Source organism: Aotus nancymaae, unplaced genomic scaffold, assembly GCF_030222135.1.
Source record: "Aotus nancymaae isolate 86718 unplaced genomic scaffold, 86718_ANA_hifiasm-v0.15.2.pri h1tg000059l, whole genome shotgun sequence".
Classification (NCBI taxonomy): Eukaryota; Metazoa; Chordata; class Mammalia; order Primates; family Aotidae; genus Aotus; species Aotus nancymaae.
Window position 1 is genome coordinate 9,450,204 of NW_026988473.1, and position 23,542 is coordinate 9,473,745.

Here is a 23,542-nt window from a genome sequence, read left to right on the forward strand (position 1 = left end):
CAAACGGAACCAAGGAGAAGCCAGAGAACAGTGTCAAAGCACCTACAGGACAGGGTGGCACTGACCGTAGCCACGAGACATCCCAGTGGAATGGAGTTAGTCAGGGTGGGCTTCCTAGCGGCATTGAGTGTAGTCTTGACTGTCCAGCTGTTGGGAAGAGTGGGTAGATGCTGGGTAGAAGGCTAAGTAGGGGATAAGGAGAGTAGAGGTGTCCCATGAGCTTGGAGGCCACAGTGGGGAGACTCACTACACAGTGAGTGCAGACTGGAGTAGACCGAGCTGTGCCCAAAGGTCCTCAGAAGCTGCCATGATCTTTGGCGGGGAAGGGAGGCCAGGCAGCAGGATTTGGAGAGATGTCTCCCAGCTCCCATCACCCCTCAGATCTCACTAGGCTCGCTTTCCTAAAGCACTACTTGGATCCTGCTTGGATCCAGTCACTGCAACTTAGTTTCATCCTTTTTTTTTTTTGAGATGGAGTCTGGCACTGTTGCCCGGCTGGAGTGCAGTGGCATGATCTTGGCTCACTGCAACCTCCGCCTCCCTGGTTCAAGCGATTTCCTGCCTCAGCCTCCTGAGTAGCTGGGATTATTGGCATGTGCCACCACACCCAGCTAATTTTTGTCTTTTTAGTAGACACGGGGTTTCACCATGTTGGCCAGAATGGTCTCGATCTCCTGACCTCGTGAACCACCTCACCCAGCCTTAGTCTCATCTTAATCCACATCTTCAGCCCTGCCTCCTGCTGCCTCGGAAGGAACCGAAGCGTCAGCCAGTCTGGGCCTTAGTATAGTCCCCAAGGAGCCCAGCCACTGCCTGGAAGCACCTCAGACCCTTTCTCCACCTGGGAAGGCTCTCCGCTGATACTCCTGGTCCTCTTAGCCACTGCCTATTCCAGGGCATGCCTGCTGGGGCCATTCTGTCCCTGGTGGGGCATATATCACCCCAGCAGGCACTGGTATCCCCTGGGTGTGGGTCTTGGCTCCTGTGTTATCAGTCCATGAACATCTGGAGTTAGCGCTGTGTCTTAGTCACATTTGTGTCCTCAACAGCCCCGCCCTGGGTCTGCTGCATGCAGCTGGTGCTTAATGAACCTTTAAAAGAATGACTCTGTTGATTATTTTATTTTTTTGAGACTGAGTCTTGCTCTATCACCCAGGCTGGAGTGCAGGGGTGCGATCTCAGCTCATTGCAACCTCTGTCTCCAAGATTCAAGCCATTCTCCTGCCTCAGCCTCCCGAGTAGCTGGAATTACAGGCATGTGCCACCACACTCAGCTAATTTTTGTATTTTTAGTAGAGACAGGGTTTTACCATGTTGTCCAGGCTGGTCTCAAACTCCTGACCTCAGGTGATCTGCCTGCTTCGGCCTCCTAAAGTATTGGGATTATAGGCGTGAGCCACCGTGCCTGATCTCTCTGTCCACTGCCCTCTGCCCTTTTGAGGGCCCTTTGGGGTTACCCTGCCATCAGGGCCATTGGAAACAGCTCTGTCTCAGCTGTCTTCTCTCATCATCTGGTCTTTATATGTTAAAGAGGGCCCCAGTCCCTTGGACTCTTCCTTCTTGGGGTTTCCTCACAGTCAGTGACCTTCCTGGTGTCTGCTCTTCCTGGAGTGCATGCAGGTGGGTATTCCACACTGCTGAGGGCAGGCTTGGTGGGGGCTCAGGGTCCTTGTCGGGTTGATTTGTTCCTGAGTCACAGCCATGCTCAGAGCGGGCGGTGCAAGGGTGTTTTCTTTCTTTCTTCCTTTCTTCCTTTCTTCCTTCCTTCCTTCCTTCCTTCCTTCCTTTCTTCCTTTCTTTTTCTTTCTTTCTTTCTCTCTCTCTTTCTTTCTTTCTTTTCTTTTTTTTTTTTGAGATGGAGTTTCATTCTTGTTGCCCAGGGTGGAGACCAATGGCATGATCTGGGCTTACCATAAACTCTGCCTCCCAGGTTCAAGCGATTCTCCTGCCTCAGCCTCCTGAGTAGCTGGGATTACAGGCATGCATCACCAGGCCCGGCTAATTTTGTATTTTTAGTAGAGATGGGGTTTCACCATGTTGGTCAGGCTGGACTTGAACTCCCAACCTCAGGTGATCCGCCTGCCTCGGCCTCCCAAAGTCCTGGGATTATAGGCGTGAGCCACCTCGCCCAACCTGCAAGGATGTTTTCTTTCCCAGACAATGATGAATGTGTAAGCTCCTCTTCGAGGTCCACTGTGAGAACACGTGCTTTCTCTCTTTCCAGACATTGATGAATGTGTAAACTCCTCTTGTGAGGGCCACTGTGTGAACACGGAAGGCGGGTATGTGTGTGAGTGTGGGCCTGGCATGCAGCTATCTGCCGACCGCCACAGCTGCCAAGGTGAGCTGCAGAGAAGGGACGGCTGCTCTGGGAGGGGTAATGGGGATGCCACATTGAACCCTCAGCCCTGCCATGGCCAGCACACAGTGCTCTGTGCGCCACTGCAATGAACCTTCACCACGTCTTCTGAAGGAGATGCTGTTATGGTTCCTGTTTGACTGATGTGGAAGCTGAGGTTTGCCCAAGGACAAGTTGTTTGTAAGAGGTGGAGTCATATGTAACATTTGGGACTGACCGCTGCTGACCCAGCGGGGTGGCTCACATCTCTAATCCCTGCACTTTGGGAGGCCAAGGTGGGAGGATCACCTAAGGTCAGGCGTTCGAGACCAGCCTGACCAACATGGTGAAACCTCATCTCTACTAAAAACACAAAAATTCGTCGGGTGTGATGGTGGGTGCCTGTAGTCCCAGCTGCTCAGGAGGCTGAGGCAGGAGAATTGCTTGAACCCAGGAGGCGGAGGTTACAGTGAGCCGAGATCGCGTCACTGCACTCCAGCCTGGGCGACAGAGTGAGATTCCGTCTCAGAAAACAACCTACTGCTGCTGCTGTGGGATAAAAGGGATGGCGATGGAGGAGAGGCCATGGGGAGAGCCAGGGCAGAGCAGGCTGACCAACCTGGGGAAGCAGGTCACTGAGATGAAGGAGGGCTGGGCGAGACTCAGACTGTGAGTCCAGGGGGGCCATGGCAGGGGCATACCGGGATGGGTTCATTCACTCACTTCATTCATCAGTTTTACCTGCCAGTGCTGGCCCAGGCTCCGAGCTACCCTGGGGAGCAGTATCCCCCAAGTCTGGTGGGGAGCAGAAGAACAAGGCTAGGATAAGGGATGTGTTGGGGAAGCTCAGGGAAGAGAAGGAATCCTACCTATTCAGTTTGCAGAATGAGAGATCTTTTACAATTATTACTCATTCTTTTAACCTGTAAATAAAAGGCATTTTTTATTAAAATACATTTTATTTTTTTTTTCTTAAAATGCCTTTTATTTACAGGAAGGAAACAATCTCACAAGGCAGATAATTGTGAGCTTCCCCTGAATCCTACATTATAATTTTCTTTGTGCTTGAAATTTTCATAAATTATAAGAAAAATGTTAAAAGTCAAGGTGCTCGCCCTAGCCTCTCTCCCAGTGCTGCCCTCTGCTCTCCCTGGAGAATAGCCCAGGCATCTTAGTCTGCTTGAGCTGCCATTGCAAAATTCTGCAGGCTTGTACCACGGACATTGATTCTCATAGCTCCGGAGGCTGCAAAGTCCAAGATTAAGGCACTGGCTAATTCAGTTTCTGGCGAGAGCTCTTCCTGGCTTGCAGAAGGCAGTCATCTTGCTGTTTCCTCAGTTGGTGGAGACAGAGCTCTCTGATATACATATTTTTTTCTTTGCATGGAGTCTCCCTGTGTTGCCCAGGCTGGAGTTTAGTGATGCGATTTCGGTTCGCTGCAACCTCCGCCTCCTGGGTTCAAGCAATTCTCCCACCCTCCCAAGTAGCTAGGGTTATAGGTGTGTGCCACCACACCCAGCTAATTTTTGTATTTTTAGTAGAGATGGGGTTTCACCATGTTAACCAGGCTGGTCTCGAACTCCTGACCTCAAATGCTCTGCCCGCCTTGGCCTCCCAAAGTGCTGGAATTACAGGCGTGAGCCACTGACGAGGCCTCTCATGTCTCTTCTTACAAGGGTACTAATCCCATCGAGAGGGCCCGCCCTCATGACCTCATGTAACCCTAATTATCTTCCAGAGGCCCCACCGCCACACGCCATTACGTTGGTGGTTAAGGCTTCAATGCCCTTTTTGAGGGGACAGAGTTTAGTCCACGGCACTCAGGTATTGGTCTGCTGTGTGCCCTGACTGCGCGTCCCCATGTGTACGTACGTACACAGGCGCTTACAGAGATATGATAGTTGCTGAACTCTCCGTTCCTGAATCCTGGGTTAAGCACTTTACATGAATTTTCTCCTTTAGCCTTCAAAATTACCTGATGAAGTTGGTATTATTTATCGCGATTTTATTGATAGGAACGCTGAAGCTTAAGGAAATTGTTACTTGCTTAAGATCACATTAGAACTAAGGTGTTTTTTTTTTTTCGTAGAGATGGATTCTTGCTGTATTGCCCAGGCTGGTCTCAAATTCCTGGCCTTAAGCTATCCTTCCCCTTTTGCCCCCTAAAGGGCTGGGATTCCAGGAATGAGCCACTGCGCCCAGCCAGAGTTGGGATTTGAACCCAGCCATTCCTTTGCTTGCTTCCCCCACCCTGGCCCAGTGCTGGTCTTGAAGATCTTTCCACATCAGGGTAAACAAACCTGCCTTGTTCCTTTTAACTGCTGACTCTGCAGTGCAAATATTTCACAGTTTACTAACTCTTCTCTTATTGATGAACATGGAGATTATTTCCAGTTTTTCACAATTTCAAATAGCACTGGGGAACTTCTACAGAGGAGGTTCGACTGAAGCTGAGTTTTGAAGTATGAGTAGGAGTTTTCCAGCCAGACAAGAGGGAAAGGCATTCCAGGCAGACAGAGAACATGGGAAAAGGGGAACACCAGGAGAGTGTGGTGCATTTGGTAGATGGCAAGAATTTAAGCCTGTGGCCAGGTGCAGTGGCTCACGCCTATAATCCCAGCACTTTGGGAGGCCAAGGTGAGTGGATCACCTGAGGTAAGGAGTTTGAGACCAACCTGACCAACATGGCAAAACCCCATCTCTACTAAAAATACAAAATTAGCCAGGTGTGGTAGCGCATGTCTGCAATCCCAGCTACTTAGGAGGCTGAGGCAGGAGAATTGCTTGAACCCAGGAGATGGAGGTTGCAGTGAGCTGAGATCGCACCATTGTATTCCAGCCTGGGCAAAAAGAGAGAAATTCTGTCTCAAAAAACAACAACAAAAAAGAATTTAAGCCAAGTGAAGATCAGGGGCAAGGAAGGGGGTGGGCAAAGCAACCAGGGCTATGTTGGAAGGCGTCGTGAGCTACGGGGCGGCTTTGGTGTCTTACCCTAAGATGAGATCTGTGGCTGTGGGAGCAGTGGAGAGGTTTTGAGCAGGGAGCACCCTGATTAGAAGTGCCCTTTGGTCAGAACATCCTGGAGGCTGTGCAGAGATGGCTTGAAGGAACCCAGGTAGAGATAGGGAGACACGCCGGAGGCTATGGCTATTCTCCAGACTAGAGATGTATGTGACCGGGCTAAGGGGTAGCAGTGAGGATTAGAGAAGTGGGCTGGCCCAGCGAGTATTTAGGACTGCATGTGGGCAGTGCAGAAGAGAGGCAGCTAAGGTGTTTCCCCAGCCCTGTGCGGGATAGGAGATGGAGATGAGGGAGGAAGAGGGGACCACATATTTCCAAACCTCTGTTGGGGAAATGAATCCCAGTCTTGTCCCTTTTCCTGCCAGACACTGACGAATGCCTAGGGACTCCCTGTCAGCAGAGATGTAAAAACAGCATTGGCAGCTACAAGTGTTCCTGTCTAACAGGCTTCCACCTCCATGGCAACCAGCACTCCTGTGTAGGTAAGGCGGGAAGGACTCTGTGGTCTGCACACTTCGGCTGCCAATCAGGAAGATCGACAGGGAGCCACGGACCCGGGAAGGTTAACAATTAGACCTTCTGGTCCTCTGGAGCTTGAAAGGGCTTGAGCCTTTGCTCAGAGCCTGCCTGTCCCTGGGGTTGGCATGGCTCTGCATGAAGACCCTGTCTTGGACTTTTCCTGGCCATGTGCCACTTTTATTCTGTTATGTTTCTCTTCCGTTCCTCTCCCAGATACACCCCAAGGATTCCTCTCTGCTCACCCATTTTCTTGGCTGCCTTTGCTCCCCTTGGTAAATAAAGCATGTTATGTCTTGGTTCCTCTGGTTTAGAAGGAGACTTCTGTTTTCTCAGCCCATTAGCAGAAATTTCCAGAAAGGGATTGGTATGTTTGGCTTGAGCTTGGCTCATGGGTTGAAGGTGGGGTCCCATGGGCCTGAAGAAAGATCTTGTTCTAGCAGAGTTAGGTATTTGTCCTGAAGCCTACCTTGAGCATCTCAGTGAGTTCTGAGGCTTTTTGGAAAGAAAAACGGGAGGGTGGAAGGTTTGGCGATCAGATTCTCAGCAAGGCTTACTCCCACCAGGCAGCAATTGATTACTGCTGCATAGTGCTGGGGCTGAGTCACTGATACTCACGTTCAATGCCTGCTGAGTGTGTGAACCTATCAACGAGACTAGCACTAGATTTCAGCCCCGGTGTCTGAGTCACATCCTGTACCTTGGGGCAGAAACGGACCCCATAAGAACTATGGTAGGGAAACTCCCCAAGTCTTTTGAGCTAAGGGATGGGCGGAAGAAGGGCTCGGTAGCCCAAACAAAGCAGCTGTCGCAGCGAGGCTCTCCCGCAGATGTAAACGAATGTCGGAGGCCATTGGAGAGGCGAGTCTGTCACCATTCCTGCCACAACACCGTGGGCAGCTTCCTATGCACATGCCGACCTGGCTTCAGGCTCCGGGCTGACCGCGTGTCTTGTGAAGGTGAGCGCCAGGCCCCTCCTTCTCGGCAGCTGGCCACGCCCTCTCAATGCATGCCCCGCCCCATTAGAGCATGGCCCCGCCCCTTTCACGCCCTCCCGGCACCCAGCCACGCCCTATCGGCACGCGGCCCCGCCCTGCCCCGGCCCCGCCCATCTGCCACCCAGCCCCCTTCTTTCTGTTTGCTCGTTTTCAGTTCATCTTGTTTGTTACTTCCAACACTCCACTTTCTTCCTCACTTTCCTTTTCCACTTCATTATCGTTTTTTCCTCTTTCACTTTTTTCCCAGCCTTTTTTTTCCCCCAAATGATAAAAGGAAAAAACCCAACAGGAGTCTGAGTAACCTGGACTGCAGGGACCGCTATTTCCGTGGTTCACCCTGCTGCACAGCGACAATGTGCCCGTAAATATAGTAGAATATTGCGCAGACCACGAGGGTGAACAGGGACTTGTGGTGGAGCTGAGCCCAGGTCTTCCTAAACCCCAGATCTGCTGCCCACCCCAAGAGACCTCCGTGCTTCTGTTTCAGCTTTCCCGAAAGCCGTGCTGGCCTCATCTGTCATCCTGCAGCCCCAGCAACAGCCCCGCAAGATGCTCCTGTTGCTTCCAGAGGCCGCCCGGCCTGCCCTGTCCCCAGGACATACCCCTTCTTCGGGGGCTCCAGGGCCCTCAGCCGGAGTCAGGACCACCCGCCTGCCATCTCGCACCCCACCACTACCCACATTCTCCCCTTCTGCCCCTTTGTGGCTGCTGTCCACTCTGATGGCCACCCCAGTGCCTACTGCTGCCTTGCGGGGGAACCTCAGGCCCCCCTCACTCTTTCAGGGGGAGGTGATGGGGACCTCTTCCTCACCCAGGGGCCCTGAGGCCCCCCGGCTGGCAGCAGGGCCATCTCCCTGCTGGCACCTGGAAGCCATGCATGAATCAGGGAGTCACTGGACAGAGCCTGGGTGTTCCCAGTGCTGGTGCGAGGTGGGTACTAGGGGTCCCTGGAACTCCCTTGGTCTGGAGTCTGGGGCCTTGTAATGGCTGTAACTCCTGCTTGTGCTTCTAGGATGGGGAGGTGACCTGTGAAAAGGTGAAGTGTGAAGCTGCTTGTTCCCACCCAATTCCCTCCAAAGATGAGGGGTGCTGCCCATTGTGCACAGGTGAGAGCTGGTGCCAGCGAAGAACATAGTCCTGCCCCTTCTTTTCTCTGTGCCATCCTGCAGCCAAAGGGCTGTTCTTTAACATTAGCTTACATTAGAATCTCCTGGAGGGCTGGCTGGGTGTGGTAGCTCAAGCCGGTAATCCCAGCACTTTGGAAGGCCAAGGCGGGTGGATCACCTGAGGTCCGGAGTTCGAGACCAGCCTGACCAATGTGGAGAAACCCAACCTCTACTAAAAATACAAAATTAGCTGGGCATGGTGGCACATGCCTCTAATCTCCGCTACTCAGGAGGCTGAGGCAAGAGAATCCCTTGAACCCTGGAGGCGGAGGTTGCAGTGAGCCGTAGATTGCACCATTGCAGTCTAACCTGGGCAACAAGAGTGAAACTCCGTCTCAAAAAAAAAAAAAAAAAAAAAAAAAGAATCTCCTTGAGGCCTTACTAAGCCACAGTTCCCTTGGCACTGCCCCCAGAGCTTCTGAGTCAGCAGGTCTAGTATAGGGCCAGAACATGTGCATTTCTAGTAGGTTCCCAGGTGATACTGATGTGGCTGGTCTAGGGACCACACTTTGAGAACCACTCATCTATGCTGTAATATCCATCAAGGGCAACTTTTCATTTTCTGAGCATCCATTTTCAGCTTCATTCATTCATTCATTTATTCAGTCATTCAATGAGCCTCTTTAAATCCACTGTGCAGTCCCCTTCTCCTGCCCCAGTTCCCCTCTTACAGGCGGAGGAGTCGTCGTTTCTATTTTTTTTTTTTTTTTTTTTTTTGAGATGGAGTCTCACTCTCATCAGGCTAGAGTGCAGTAGCGCGATCTCGGCTCACTGCAACCTCCATCTCCTGGATTCAAGCAATTCTCCTGCCTCAGCCTCCCGAGTAGCTGGGACTACAGGTACGTGCCACCATGCCCAGCTAATTTTTGTACTTTTAGTAGAGACAAGATTTCATCATGTTGGCCAGGATAGTCTCGATCTCTTGACCTCGTGATCTACCTGCCTCATCTTCCCAAAGTGCTGGGATTACAGGTGTGAGCCATTGTGCCCAGCCCCATTCTTTCTAAATTCTGTCCCGTTTTTGACTCCTTCCTATTTGCTGACAGTTTTTCATTTGCTTCCTATTACTGGAAGAATAGAGACCCAAATTCTTCACAGTTCCTGCCGGAGCTTCTCGAAACTTGCTCTGCACTTGAATCAAGGGGACTCTTATTAAAATGCAGATTCTTGGCTGGGCACACTGGCTTCAGCCTGTAATCCCAGCACTTTGGGAAAACGAGGTGGGTGGATCACTTGAACCCAGGTGTTTGAGACTAGCTTGGCCGATATAGGGAGTCCCTGTGTCTACAAAAAAATTAGCCAGGTATGGTGGCATGTACCTGTAATCCCACCTTCCTCAGAGACTGAGGTGGGAGGATCACCTGAGTCCAGGAGGTCGAGGCTGCAGTGAGCCATAATTGTGCCACTGCACTCCTGCCTGGGTGACAGAGTGAGACCCTGGCTCAAAAAAAAAAAAAAAAAAACAAAGCAGATTCTCATTCTGTCCGTCTGGGAGGGGATTCTTTGTCTGGTGCTCTTGGTGATAATGACACTGAGGTTGTTGGATATTGACCAGCAGTTGAAAAGTCTTCCTAAGGGCTAAAATGGAAATGCACTGCTTTTTTTGTTTGTTTTTGGTGTTTTTGCTGTTTTTTGTGGAGTCTTGCTCTGTCACCCAGGCTGGAGTGCAGTGGTGTGATTTCAGCTCACTGCAACCTCTGCCTTCCGGGTTCAAGCAATCTTCCCTTGTAGCTGGGCTTATAGGCGCCTGCCACCACACCTAGCTACTTTTTGTATTTTTTTTTTTTTTATTAGCAATGGGGTTTTGCCATGTTGGCCAGTCTGGTCTCGAACTTCTGACCTCAAGTAATCCACCCTCCTCAGCTTCCCAAAGTGCTGGGATTACAGGCGTGAGCTGCCATGCCTGGCCTGATTTTCTTAATGACTATCGTGGGCTATGTCCCTGCTACATGCTGAGTCCTGAGTGCAAAGAATTGGGCACTTTATTGCTGAGGTTTTGGATCCTTCCAAATTCCCTGCAGGTACATGGTGGTGTTTCCATTTTGCAGTGAAGATGGCTGCGTACCAGAGAGGTGAAGTGACATGTCCAGGGCCACTCTGGTAAACTGAGCTGGCAGGCCAGGTTTTGAGCCCTTTCCTGCCCTCTAGGAGTAAAATGCTGTGCCCTCCAGGCAGTTGTGGGTTTGTGAGACATGAGTGGATCCTCCTGGGGTCACCACGGCTGATTCTTGCAGGACCACACAGTCAGAGTACCCCGAATCTGGCGCACCTGGGGCAGTGAGAGAACGTTCCAGGTACATTAAGCCTGGAGAAGCAGTGAGACCTCAAGCTTCCTCTCATTTGAAGAAGTCTGATGCCTCTGCCTCCTATTTGTCTTTCAAAGGCTGTTTTCATAGAGGTGTCATCCGAGCTGAAGGGGACGTGTTTTCACCTCCCAATGAGAACTGCACCGTCTGTGTCTGTCTGGTAAGCATCACAAGATCCTCAAAGCTTCGTGGGTGTTTTCTTAACTTTTGGGGGTTTTAGAGGCGGCAGAAAAGATCAGATGTTAAAGGTAAGCTTGTTGAGTGGAAGGGAACGTTCTCAGGTTGTGGAATTTGGTCAGAAGCTGTAGAATTTAAAAGGGGGTGGGAATTATACAACACAAGGTTGGTGGAGTCAGGGAGGCTTCTGCTCCGCAGAAGGCAGTCAGCCGGCACACAGAATCCGTCTGTATAGGAAGGGGATGGGATGAAACTCCTCAGCAACTTCCCATCAGGGAGGCTGTTTTCTCTCCAGGCAAAATATTTGCCAGCACAATAAAGGTCTCCACATTTGAGAGGAAGAAGGCTCATTACCAGACTCAGCTTGTTAAAAGTGTTTGACTTTGGGCAAATTCACTCTTCCAAGAATAGTTATGAAGCACCTACTGTGTGCCCACCCTGCCGGATGCTGTCCCATGTGTTTGATTGGGAACTCCTGCTGAGCGCCAGGCCCAGGGGTTGGTGCTTCTCATCTCTTTCCTTGTGCTTGTGCCGAGGCTCCCAGCAGCTCCTTGGGGTCAGCTTTACTGCCCCTGTTTTGCAGATGAAAAGACAGAGCCTGGGAGGTGGCAGAGCTGGGATTTGAGGTCTGTCTGAGCCCAAAGTCAGGGCTCTGTCCACCAGCCCTCACTGCTATCCTCTGACCATCTTCATTTTTTATTTTAGAGACAGGGTGTTGCTCTGTCACCCAGGCTGGAGTACAGTGGTGCAATTATAGCTCACTGTAGCCTCGAATTCTCAGGCTCAAGCAATCCTCCCACCTCAGTCTCCCAAGTAGCTGAGACCACAGGCACATGCCATTACACCCAGCTAATTTTTTTTTTTTTTTTTTAGAGATAGGGTCTCACTGTGTTGCGAAGGCTTGTCTCAAATTCCTGGGCTCAAGCTATCCTTCCACCCTGGCCTCCAAAAATGCTGGGATTACAGGGATGAGCCACTGCACCTGGTCATGACCATCTTTAAATGTCTCTTGCTCTGGCATCAAAGGTGGAAGCTGCAGTGTGAAATCAGGGCATGCAGACAGCCACCAGCACCCTTTATTGAACTCTTCCTATGTGCTATATGAAAGCACAGCAGCAAGATTCCCTCCCTCCCTCCTTTCTTTCTCTCCTTTTTCCTTTTCCTTTCCTTCTCTCTCCCCTCCCTCCCTCCCTCCCTTCCTTCCTTCCTGCTTCCCTCCCTCCCTCCCTTCCTCCCTCCCTTTCTCCCTCTTTTCCTCCCTCCAGCCCTTCCTCCTTCCTTCCTTTTTTTCCCCTCTTTTCTCCCTCCCGTCCCCTTTCCTCCCCCACCCCTGACCGAGTAGCAGTCTTCCCACCTCAGCCACCCAAGTAGTTGGGATGACAGGCATGTGCCACCACCCCAGCTAATTATTTTTTGTAGAGACAAGGTCTCCCTATGTTGCTCAGGCTGGTCTCAAACTCCTGGGCTCAAGCAATTCTCTTGCCTCGGCCTCCCAAGGTGCTGGGATTACAGGTGTGCACCACCACACACAGCCCCATGCACTTTCATGTATAATCTCATTGCACATAATCCTTGGCAACCCCTGAGAGATTCGCCAGCTCCAGCCGATTTCTTAGATGGGGAGACTGGGGCTCAGAGATGTGATGTACTTGGCCGAAAGTCTTGATAGGGGAGGAGCAGATGCTGGAACTCAGGTCTGGCCGACTCCAGAACTGGGGGCTCTTTGGTCTCAATGTCAAATTTAAAACGTTTATTTTGAAATTGAATTCTTTGGCTAGCCAACATGAGCCACTTGATTCAAGACTCAGATGCATGGGAAAGTGCGTGGGGGTCTCCTTCCCTGCAGGAGTCAGCTCTGTTCTCTGCTCCCCAGCACCTTCCAGAGCTCCCAGGCACGTTTGCATAAGGAAGGGAGCACGCTCTGCCCGCTGGGCTGCCCTGGCCTTTTTCCTGGAGCAGTGTGTTAGGCACCTGAGGTGTTCTAGCCACACCATACATATTAGTCCATTTTCACACTGTGTGAGAATAAAGACATACCTGAGATTGGGTAATTTACAAAGCAAAAGCAGTTTAATGAACTCACAGTTCCACGTGGCTGGGGAGGCCTTACAATCATGGCGGAAGGTGAAAGGTACGTCTTACATGGCAGCAGGCAAAAGAGAATGAGAGCCAAGTGAAAGGGGAAACTGCTTATAAAACCATCAGGCCTCATGAGACTTATTCCCTACCATGAGAACAGTATGGGGAAAACTGCCCCCATGATTCGATTCAATTCATGAGAATTATGGGAGCTACAATTCACGATGAGATTTGTGTGGGGACACAGCCAAACCATAGCAGCATCGTAAACACCAGAAACGTGTCCCTGTGACACCGCCGCATTTAAAGCTTTCCAGTGGCCTCTGTTAGGCAGCTTTCCTGTTCGCAGGGCCTGCTGTGAGTTGGGGAATGAGCCCTGTTCCACCCCTGCGCCCCCAGTGCCATCTCTTGCCTCCTCAGGCTGGAAATGTGTCCTGCATCTCTCCCGAGTGTCCCCCTGGCCCCTGTCAGACCTCCCCACAGTCAGATTGCTGTACTTGTGTTCCAGGTAAGTGACGCTCTTGGAGCATTTTGCTTTTTTTTTTTTTTTTTAATTTTTGTAGACCTCGATATGTTGCCCAGGAGAGTCTTGAACTCCTGGCCTCAGGTGCTCCTCCTGCTGTACTCTTTCAAATTGCTGGGATGACGGGCGTGAGCCGCCGAGCCCAGTTTTGCCCTTTGCTTCTTCTTTTTTTTTTTTTTGAGAGGGAGTCTCACTCTCTCATCCAGGGGCTGGAGTGCAATGACATGATCTCAGATCACTGCAACCTCCACCTCCCGGGTTCGAGTGATTCTCCTGCTTCAGCCTCCGGAGTAGCGAGTAGCTGGGATTACATGCGCCTGCTGCCACCCCCAGCTAATTTTTGTGTTTTTAGTAGAGACGGGGTTTCACGATGTTGGCCAGGCTGGTCTGGAACTCCAGACCTCAGGTGATCCACCTGTAGTGGCCTCCCAAAGTGCTGGGATGACAGGCATGAGCCCCCAAGCCCGATTTTACATTTTGCTTCTTTGTGAGTGCAGAGGAGGATGTCTTTTGAGTATGCAATTGGGCGGGGTGAGCGGAGGAGTGAGGGAGGAGATCGGTTTCTGCTTTACAAACTCAGATCAAGTGAAGCATTTCAAATTGCCTGTTTTTATTGAGCACTTCTTATGTGCACAGCAGTTTGATGCTAGACTGTTCTCACAACCCAGCTTTCCCCTGACTTAGGAGGCATCTTCAGCTCAGGCAGGACAGGGTTTCATCCATGCTTGTCATTGCTCTGTCCCAGGGCAGGGAAGGGCCTTGCCTTAACCACTAAGGTCCTTTGTTATAAACAAGGTTTTCTTTCCTGGGATGGCTTCATCACTGTCATGGATGTTCCCTGCTGACCCTGTGCCCCTTGCTGTGTGGGGTACTTGCCAGAACTCCATCTCATGGAATCCTTATGTCCCCACTCTAAGGCAGTACTTTTCGTTGCCCCATTTTATAGATGGGAAAACTAAGGCTTGGAAAGTTCAAGTCACTGCCTAGCGACACACAACCATTAAGTAATGGAGCAGAACTTGAATTCAAGTCTACCTGACTTCAAGGCTGGTGTTCTTTTTAAGTATTTTTTTTTCTTAATGTTTAGATGTTATATTATTTTTAATTGAATTATTTTTGCATAGTCAACGTAGTCTCTTTGAGGTAGGAACCCTTGTCAGCCCCTTTGCACAGATGAGGAAACCGAGGCTTAGAGAGCTTTAAGTGTCTTGCCCAAAGTCCTTCCCTGGTGAGTTTCGTAGCTAGGATTTGAGCCCAGGGCAGTCTGACTAATGGCAGGTGGGCCTGGTGGCATCATTTGTCTAAGGTGGCACCTTTGTCTTAGGTGTCCGGGATAGTCTCTTTTTATTTTCTTTTATTCTTTTACTCTTTTGCTATTTAGGGCTTCCCCTGCCTTTTTGGTTAAGGACCTCGTCTTACATGTAATTCATTCTCTGTCAGATTTTGTTGCTGTTGTTGAGATGCGCCCTTGCTCTGTCGCCCAGGCTGGAGTACAGTGGTGCAATCACTATACCCTCAAGCCCTGGTTTCAAGCCATCCTCCTGCCTGAGCCTCCTAATTAGCTAGGACTACAGGCACACACTGCTGCACTCAGCTCATTTTTTAAAGTTTTTGTAGAGATGGGGGTCTCGCTATGTTGACTAGACCGGTCTTGAACTCCTGGGTGTAAGAGGTTGTCCCACCTCGTCCTCCCAGACTGTTGGGATTGTAGGCGTGAACCCCAACCCAACCCTTTGTCGGCCTGACTGACTTGTTTTGTGTCTGGGGTTTGGAGGGGGAGAAGTGCTTTGGGTTCCTGGGCACGGAGCAAGATGTGGAGTGTCGTGGGTGGGTATTAGGTGCCCCGGGGCTCCCCAGCCATTTGTTCCCCCTTTTCTTTAGTTGCCCCTGCTCAACAGCCTTGAGCTGCTTCTCCCTTTCTCCTCTGCAGTGAGATGCTATTTCCATGGCCGGTGGTACGAGGATGGGGCCGTGTTCAGTGGGGGTGGTGACGAGTGTACCACCTGTGTCTGCCAGGTATGGTGGCCGAGCGTCCTGAAGCCTGTGGAATTGATGGGGAGTGGAGGGAGACACAACACTTTACTCAGGTTGACTTGACTAGGAGAAGATGAGCTGCCACACAGCAACAGGGAAACTGAGGCAGCCAAGACACTACAGGGATCCCCCAGGTCTTCCCACAGTCTCTTTGAAGTTCATCTTTCAGCACCACTATTTACAGAGCACCTACTGTGTGCTGGGGACACAGCTAAGCACAAGGAAGTCCCAGTTCCCTTGGTCCGGCAGCCCACAGCCTAGGTGGGTGATGGCCAGGTACCCAGGGCTCCTGATGCCTTTTTGGAAGGTGGGATGTTAAGTAGAGACCTGGAGGGTGGCGGGGACTCATCAGGTGCGGAGCTGAGGTTGCTGTGCCCAGCAGAGGGTGGAGAACTGGAGATGGCCATTCTGGCTGGAGCACGGAGAGACTCAGGCAGGCTCCAGGTAGGGGTTGCATCTTGGCTTCTGTTGCCTAGAAGCAGGGCCCGAGCAGGCGACCTTCCCAAGGAGTGCTCTCAGGAGGAGCCAGTGAGGGAAGCAGGATGGGGCCGGAGAGGAAGCAGGGTGAAGGCGTGGCCTCACCCTGATCCTTGGGTTGCTCTGGACGGTGGACAGTGCAAGAGCCCCAGTGACAGTCAGTTATAGACTCTGCTCCCCAGGGATTGGGGGCGGTGACCATCCAGGCATCTCTGGAGGATGCAGCTGCCGTCAGCCATGGGCAGTACTTTGGGGATGCAACCTGGGTGGGCACTGATAGCCTCTGCCCAGACTCAGTCCTGAGGGCTCCGCCAGTTGTGCTTGAGGGCTTTGCATTCAGTGAAGCTGTCGAATGGTTTTATGCCTGGAGGGATGCAATCAGATTGTGCTGGACAAAGTTCTCTGGCTGTGGAGCAAGGGTTGATTGGAGGAGCCAGAGTGAAGGCAGTAGGGAACCTGGATAGAAGTGGGAGGGTGAGAGATGGTGGAGGCCGTGCCCATTCCCAGGATGCCCTGCTGGGCTCACACCCAGCCCCTACTGAAGGACTTCCGGTTCCCCCTACCTCCCTGTTGTGTTCTCTGGAGATCTGTCAGTTTCACTTGAGTGGAGGGGAGGGTGATGGCAGCCTGCCAGCTTTCTCTAGCCCTCCATGGCCCGGGCCAGGGCGCTGCCCTCATCATTCTGTGCCTTGGCTCTCTTCCAGAATGGGGAAGTGGAGTGCTCCTTCATGCCCTGCCCTGAGCTGGCCTGCCCCCGAGAAGAGTGGCGGCTTGGCCCTGGCCAGTGCTGCTTCACCTGCCAGGAGCCCACGCCCGCGACAGGTGAGCTGGCCCCGGGCTGCCCCCACACAGGGCGTGGATGCTGGAGAGAGAGCTTGCCTCACCTGCTGAGACTGCTGGTGTGTGTGTTGTCTGTGTGTGTGTACATGTGTCTTTCTGTACCTGTGTATGAGTGTGTGTCAGTTTTGTGTAGTGTGAGTGTGTGCCTGTGTAAGTGGGTGTCTCTGAGTTTGTGCATGTATATCTGTGTGTGTCGGTGTGTTAGTGGTACCTGCGTGTGGGAGTCTGTGTATGTGTGTCTTTGTGTTTGTGTATATGAGTGTGTGTGTTTTGTGTAGTATGTCTATGTGTCTCTGTGGGTAGTGTGTGTGTGTCTATGTGTCTGCATTTTTGTGTGTGCCTATGTAGGCATGTATGTTTATGTCTGTTTTGTCTGCATATGTGTGTGTGCATGTGAGTGTATGAGTGTGTCTGAGTGTAAGTTTGTGGGTCTCTGTGTGTGTGAAGAGTATGTGTGTGTCTGTGTGAGTGTGTATGTGTATGTGTGCATTTGTATGAATAAGTTTGTGTGTGTACCTATGTCTTTGCCTGTGTACAAGTGTGTGTCTGTGTTTTTGTGTGGTATGTTAATGTGTCTCTCTTTGGGGGTGTGTGTCTATGTGTGTCTGTGTGTCTCTGTTTTTGTGTGTGCCTGTGTGAACATGCATGATTAGGTCTGTTGTGTCTGCATATGTGTGTGTTTGTGTGTGCATGTAAGTATATGTATGAGTGTGTCTGCATGAGTGTAAGTCTGTGTGTCTGTGTGTGAGAGCGTGTGTGTGTGCATTTGTATGAAAGCGTGTAAGTCTGTGTATATACATGTGTCTGCCTGTGTATGGGTGTGTGTCTGTGTTTTGTGTAGTGTGTGTTTGGGTGTTTCTATGTTTGTGAGTAGTTATCTATGTGTGTCAGTGTGTTAGTGGTATCTGTGTGTGGGAGTCTGTGTACATGAGTCTTTGTGTTTGTGAATGAGCATGTGTCTGTTTTGTGTAATATGTCTGAGTGTGTCTCTGTGGTGTGTATGTTTGTATGTATGTGTCTGTTTTTGTGTGTGCCTGTGTGAGCATGCATGTTTGTGTCTGTTGTGTCTGTATATGTGTGTGTGTAAGTGTATGATTCTATGAGTGTGTCTGTATGTGCATAAGTTTATGTGTGTCTCTGTCTCTGTGTGAGTAATATCTGTGTGTGTGTCTGTGTGAGCATGCATATGTAAGTGCATTTGTATGAGTGAATGTGTGTCCTGTGTTGTATCTGTGTTTTTGTATGTAAATGAGCATTTGTATGAGTGTGTGTGTGTGTCTGTGTTTTCATGAATGGTATCTGTGTGGGTAAGTGTGCATTTGTATGAGTGTGTGTCTCTGTGTGAATTGTGCCTGTGTGTGTATGTAAATATGCATTTGTATGAGTGTGTTTGTGTCTGCATGGTGTGTGATCATGTGTATGTGTAAGTGCATTAGTATGCATGTATGTGTGTGTGAATTGTATCTGTGTGTGTATGTAAATGTGCATTTGTATGAGTGTGTGTTTCTGTGTGTGCATGAATGGTATCTGAGCATGTGTATGTAGGTGTGCATTTGTATGAGTTATGTTTGTGTGTCTCTGTGTGTGAGTTGTATCTGTGTGTGTGTATTTGTGCATTTGCATGAGTGTGTGTAAGTTTGCGTGTCTGTTCGTGTGAGTTATATCCATGTCTATGCGTGACCATGCACGTGAGGCGTCTGTTCTTGCTGCTGTTGTAGTCTGGGTCTTGTGCCCACTGTCTCTTCTCTGCCACTGTCCTCGTCCAGGCTGCTCTCTCGATGACAACGGGGTTGAGTTTCCGATTGGACAGATCTGGTCACCTGGTGACCCCTGTGAGTTATGCATCTGCCAGGTGAATGACAACCTGCTCGCCTTCAGCTGCTTTACCTGGCTGCCCTGCCTCACCCAGAGGAGACAAGCGTCCTGACCTCAGGCTCCCTCCGGTGCTGTCAAGTTCCACTTTCACAGAAAGGGTTGGACCCAGTTTATCCTGTCCTCACTAGAGGTGTGAGGATGATGGAGCTTGGCAATTGGCCTTAAGAAGTGTGTATAGGGCCGGGTGCGTTGGTTCACACCTATAATCCCAACACTTTGGGAGGCCGAGGCGGGCAGATCATGTGGTCAGGAGTTCGAGACCAGCTTGACTAATGTGGTGAAACCCCATCTCTACTAAAAATACAAAAATTAGCCAGGCATGGTGGTGGATGCCTGTAATTCCAGCTACTCAGGAGGCTGAGGCAGGAGAATCGCTTGAATTCAGGAGGCAGAGGTTGCACTGAGCTGAGATCGTGCCACTGCACTCCAGCCTAGGTGACAGAGCCAGACTCTGTCTCAAAAAAAAAAAAAAAAGAAAAAGAAGTGTGTATGGCCAAGTGCGATGATGGCTCATGCCTATAATCACAACACTTTGGGCGGCTGAGGTGAGAGGATTTCTTGAGCCCAGGAATTTGAGACCATCCTGGGCAACATAGTGAGACCCTCTCTCTACAAAAAAAAAAAAAAAAATACAAAAATTGGCTACGTGTAGTGGCATGCTGCTATGGTCCCAGCTACTTGGGAGGCTGAGGTGGGAGGATTGCTTGAGCCCAGGAGGCTGCAGTAAGCTGTGATCACATCCCTGTACTCCAGCCTGGGCCACAGAGAAAGACCCTGTTTAAAAAAAAAAAAAATGTGTGTAACAAACTGTGCATGTGCAGAGAGCTGCTGGCGTGAGGAGGAAGAATTAGGAATCTTCATAGAAGGTTTTTCCCGGGCATGGATAACTGAGGGAGTGGGGCAGCCTAAGACCCAGTTGTTCACGCTGTTTCTGTGAAATTGCAACATTTTCTTCATGACTGTGAATCATATGACCTCACTATTTTAGAAATGGGTAAGGAGGTGCATGAGTTTGAGAGTCAGATTGACAACAATGCAAACACAGCTATCCACCCAGAAAAACAATGGTTTTAGCTCATTATTTAAGTATTAGTAATTATGTTTTTTGCCATTATAAATAATAAATAAATAATGGCAAAAACCGCAATTACTTTTGCACCAATGTAATAAATGCTGACTTTCTATTTTAAGAGCTTCGAGTCTTTTAGAGCTTTATTTCTCAAAATGAGGTCCCTTGCACCTGCGTTGGGAGCCCTGGTTGGGCGTGGGCCTGCCCACACCTCTGCTCTCACAAACTGCATTTTAACCTCCAGGTGATTTGTGTGCGCTTTCATGGGGGAGGAGCCCAGCCTTCTAGTGCTTTTGATGAGCCATTTGTTAAAAAGCTGTGTGCTGGCTGGGAGTGGTGGCTCACGCCTGTAATCCAAGCACTTTGGAGGCCAAGGTGGGCGGATCACCTGAGGTCGGGAGTTCAAGACCAACCTGACCAACATGGTGAAACCCCCATCTTAAAAAAAAAGAAAAAGAAAGCTGTATGCTGAACACGCCTCATTGGAATTAGAGTTAGAGGACAGTCTGTTCTGTGCTGTCCTCTCTTTTATGATTGATTTCAGGCACTCCTGATATTAAGAGAGTGATACAAAAGGTTCAAACTGTCAGTTTTTTTTTTTTTTTTTTTAAAGAAAAAGAGGCCAGGCGCAATGGCTCACGCCAGTAATCCCAGTACTTTGGGATGCTAAAGCGGGTGGATCATCTGAGGTCAGGAGTTCAAGACCAGCCTGACCAACATGGTGAAACCCCGTCTCTACTAAAAATACAAAGATTAGCCGGGCATATGGCGCATGCCTGTAATCCCAGCTACTTGGGATGCTGAGGCAGGAGAATCACTTGAACCTGGGAGATGGAGGTGGCAGTGAGCCAAGATTGTAAGATTGTGCCATTGCACTTCAGCCTGGGCAATAGAGTGAGACTCTGTCTCAAAAAAAAAAAAAAAAAGAAACCTTATATGGCACTTTGGCTCTCTGAAACAGACATTTCTGGTGGCATGGTGTTTTTCTAAAAATAGGGTTTTATGGTAATCTGCAGGTTGGTTCCTTGTGAGCCAGGGTTCCAGGGAAAAGCTGAGAAAGGATTTGGATGAGGGTGACGGTGCAGCCTTTGGCTGCTGCAGGAGAGGGAGAGGAAGCGAGGAGACCAGAATCCCAGCTCTGACCTTCCTTCTTAAAGATGCAGAGCCTTCTTGGAAGGCCCACATGGCCTTTCCCAAGTAGCCGGTCCTCTTAGGAGGGACACGCCCCCTCCCAGCGGCATCACGGTGCTTTCAGGGCAAGCCTTGGCCGGATTGCAGCGTTGCCATTTCTTTTGCAGGGCTGGGAGGCAGGGGCTGGTGTCACCAGTGGGGTCTTGGTGAAGTTCCTCCTTCCTCCAGGCAGATGGCTCGGTGAGCTGCAAGAGGACAGACTGTGTGGATTCCTGCCCTCACCCGATCCGGATCCCCGGACAGTGCTGCCCGGACTGCTCAGCAGGTAATCCCTGCCTCCACCCCCCAGCCCCCAGGACAGGGACTCTCAGCGGGTACCACCTCCAGGTTCACCCTGCACCGGGCTCCTCTGCACTAAGCCCCATACGAGCTTCATCTCACGTCGTCCTAACAAGTCCAAGGGACAACCCCATTGCACAGATAAGGAAACTGAGGTGGAACAGTTTGTCCAAGTCAGGGCCCCTCTGAGTGCTCGAGGCAGCTATGAAGATGCGCAAGGCTTACAGTGCAGGTGGGCGGTATGGGGGCGGTAACTGTGAGACAACGGCAGAACAGCAAGAGGAAAGAAGAGTCATTTTTGCCTTTTCCATGATTTCAAAAGTAATGTTTTATTACAGAAAAAAAAATTTTTTTTGAGACCGGTTCTTGCTCTGTCGCCAGGCTGGAGTGCAGTGGCATGATCTCGGCTCACTGCAACCCCCGCCTCCTGGGTTCAAGCAATTCTCCTGCCTCAGCCTCCCAAGTAGCTAGGATTACAGGCGCACGCCACCACGCCCAGCTAATTTTTGTATTTTTTAGTAGAGACGGGATTTCACCTTATTGTCCAGGATGGTCTCGATCTCTTGACCTCATGATCTGCTCGCCTCGGCCTCCCAAAGTTCTGGGATTACAGGCATGAGTCACCGTGTCCAGCCAGAAAATTTATTTTATTTTATTTGTTTATTTTTGTTGAGACAGCATCTTGCTCTGTCGCCCAGGCTGGTATGCAGTGGTGGGATCTCAGCTCACTGAAACCTCCGCCTCCTGGGTTCAAGTGATTCTCCTGCCTCAGCCTCCTGAGTAGCTGGGACCACAGGTGTGCGCCACCATGTCTAGCTGATTTTTGTATTTTTAGTAGAGATGGGGTTTCACCATGTTGGCCATGCTGGTCTCAAACTCCTGACCTCAGGTGATCCGCCCGCCTTGGCCTCCCAAAGTGCTGGGATTATAGGTGTGAGCCACCGCACTCACCTCCATTATAGAAAACTTAGAAAAAAAATACAGAAAGCAAAAATAAAAAATATGAAGAAGGACCTATCACCACTGTTAACTTTGTGTTGATGTCCTTCTAGCCTCTTTTTGCGGTGCTCACACACAACATTTATTAGATATACATTATATATATATTTTATAAAAGCTTCTCCTACTGTCTCGTCATCTGCTTTCACACTCACCAATATGTGATCATATCATCCAAGGTGGCATGACTCAGATCAGGCTTCTGCGTCTGTCAGGAATGAGAGAGGGGAGTGGTGTTGGGGAATGTTGGGGACAGGCGGGGTTTGTGGTTTGACTGAGTTTGGAGGGCAGAGAGGAGGTTGGGGAGATGCTGTGGGCCTCACACACACCTCATATGCCCAGTCCTTCCACCTGATCCCCCCGGTGAGGAGGTATAGGAGGAATTTCCCCACTCTCCGGGGTGAAAACACTGAGGCCAAGACACTGTGATTCTTCTGCTGAATCCAGTGGGAAAAAAGTCAATACCCAATTCAGGCAATCCACACAGGCATTTCGTCCCTTCCCTAACTCCCAGGGTGACTGCCTAGGGAGACACATGGCCTCCCCTTTGCTATCCAGATAAGCCTCCGACCTTGACCCTGGCCAGGAGCCTGGTCCCGGCCCCTCCCAGCTGGTGCTCAGTGTGTGCTCTCTCTGGCAGGCTGCACCTACACAGGCAGAATCTTCTATAACAACGAGACCTTCCCGTCTGTGCTGGACCCATGTCTGAGCTGCATCTGCCTGGTATGGATCGCCATATCTGACCCCCGCCTCTGGAAACTCCCCAGCGACTGACATCGGCTCCTGAATCCTAGAGGCAAAATCCAGAGACCTCCAAGAGAAGGATTGCTTCTGGTTCATGGTGGAAGTCAACTCCCTCCAGCCCTGCTCAGGGTGACCCTTTAGACAGGGCCAGATACATTTTTTGTGGTGTTTTGAGATGGTATCTCGCTCTGTCACCCAGGCTCCCAGGTTGGAGTGCAGTGGTGCAACCTCGGCTCACTGCAACCTCTGCCTCCCAGGTTCAAGCGATTCTCCTGTGTCAGCCTCCCGAGTAGCTGGGACTACAGGCATGCACCACCATGCCTGGCTAATTTTTGTAGTTTTGGTAGACTCGAGGTTTCACCATGTTGGCCAGGCTGGTCTGGAGCTCCTGACCTCAGGTGATCTGCCCACCTCGGCCTCTCATAGTACTGAGATTATAGGCTTGAGCTACCATGCCCAGCCCAGAGAAACATTTTTAACCCTGGCTGGCAAAAGTCCTCTGCTTCCAGGTTACTGGCTAGAGAGTCTCAGGGATTCGTGATGAGGGTGGAGGTGAAGCACACAAACCCAGGACTCAGTACTGGAACCTTTTCAATAGGCCCGGGTGGTCAAGCTCTTGCTGTACGCCAGGCTCTTGATAGGCATGCACTCAGCTAATCCATTTCAAGAATTTATCATCTTATTCTTCTAGATGAGAAAACCAAGGCACAGAGAGACAGTCTGCTCAAGATCCCATAACTAGTTAATCACAGTATTGAGAATGGAATCCTCGTTTTGTGATTCCAAGATGCACGTTTATTCTCCTGGGTCGTACTCCCTCTCAGTCTGAAAAAGTATGTCCCATAGTATCATTTAGTTTTGGGAAAATGAAAACAAATTTTTTTTTTGAGACAGGTGTTGCTCTGTCACC

The 23,542-nt window shown here is 50.4% G+C and overlaps 1 protein-coding gene across 2 annotated transcripts in view; it reads left to right on the forward strand.

The window, feature by feature from the left end:
- Positions 1-23,542, forward strand: part of VWCE (von Willebrand factor C and EGF domains) — a 35,744-nt gene that overhangs the window by 6,871 nt on the left and 5,331 nt on the right. The window contains exons 5-16 of one of the 2 annotated variants that reach the window (XM_012454361.3): positions 2,225-2,341; positions 5,725-5,841; positions 6,706-6,834; positions 7,361-7,803; positions 7,886-7,979; positions 10,423-10,505; positions 13,022-13,109; positions 15,055-15,140; positions 16,340-16,457; positions 18,242-18,327; positions 20,779-20,875; positions 22,529-22,611. In XM_012454361.3, coding sequence (XP_012309784.2) covers positions 2,225-2,341; positions 5,725-5,841; positions 6,706-6,834; positions 7,361-7,803; positions 7,886-7,979; positions 10,423-10,505; positions 13,022-13,109; positions 15,055-15,140; positions 16,340-16,457; positions 18,242-18,327; positions 20,779-20,875; positions 22,529-22,611 — 1,541 coding nt within the window. Of the gene's footprint in view, positions 1-2,224; positions 2,342-5,724; positions 5,842-5,944; positions 6,151-6,705; positions 6,835-7,360; positions 7,804-7,885; positions 7,980-10,422; positions 10,506-13,021; positions 13,110-15,054; positions 15,141-16,339; positions 16,458-18,241; positions 18,328-20,778; positions 20,876-22,528; positions 22,612-23,542 lie in introns of those variants that run through there. The other variant, XM_012454364.3, reaches the window with a different exon arrangement.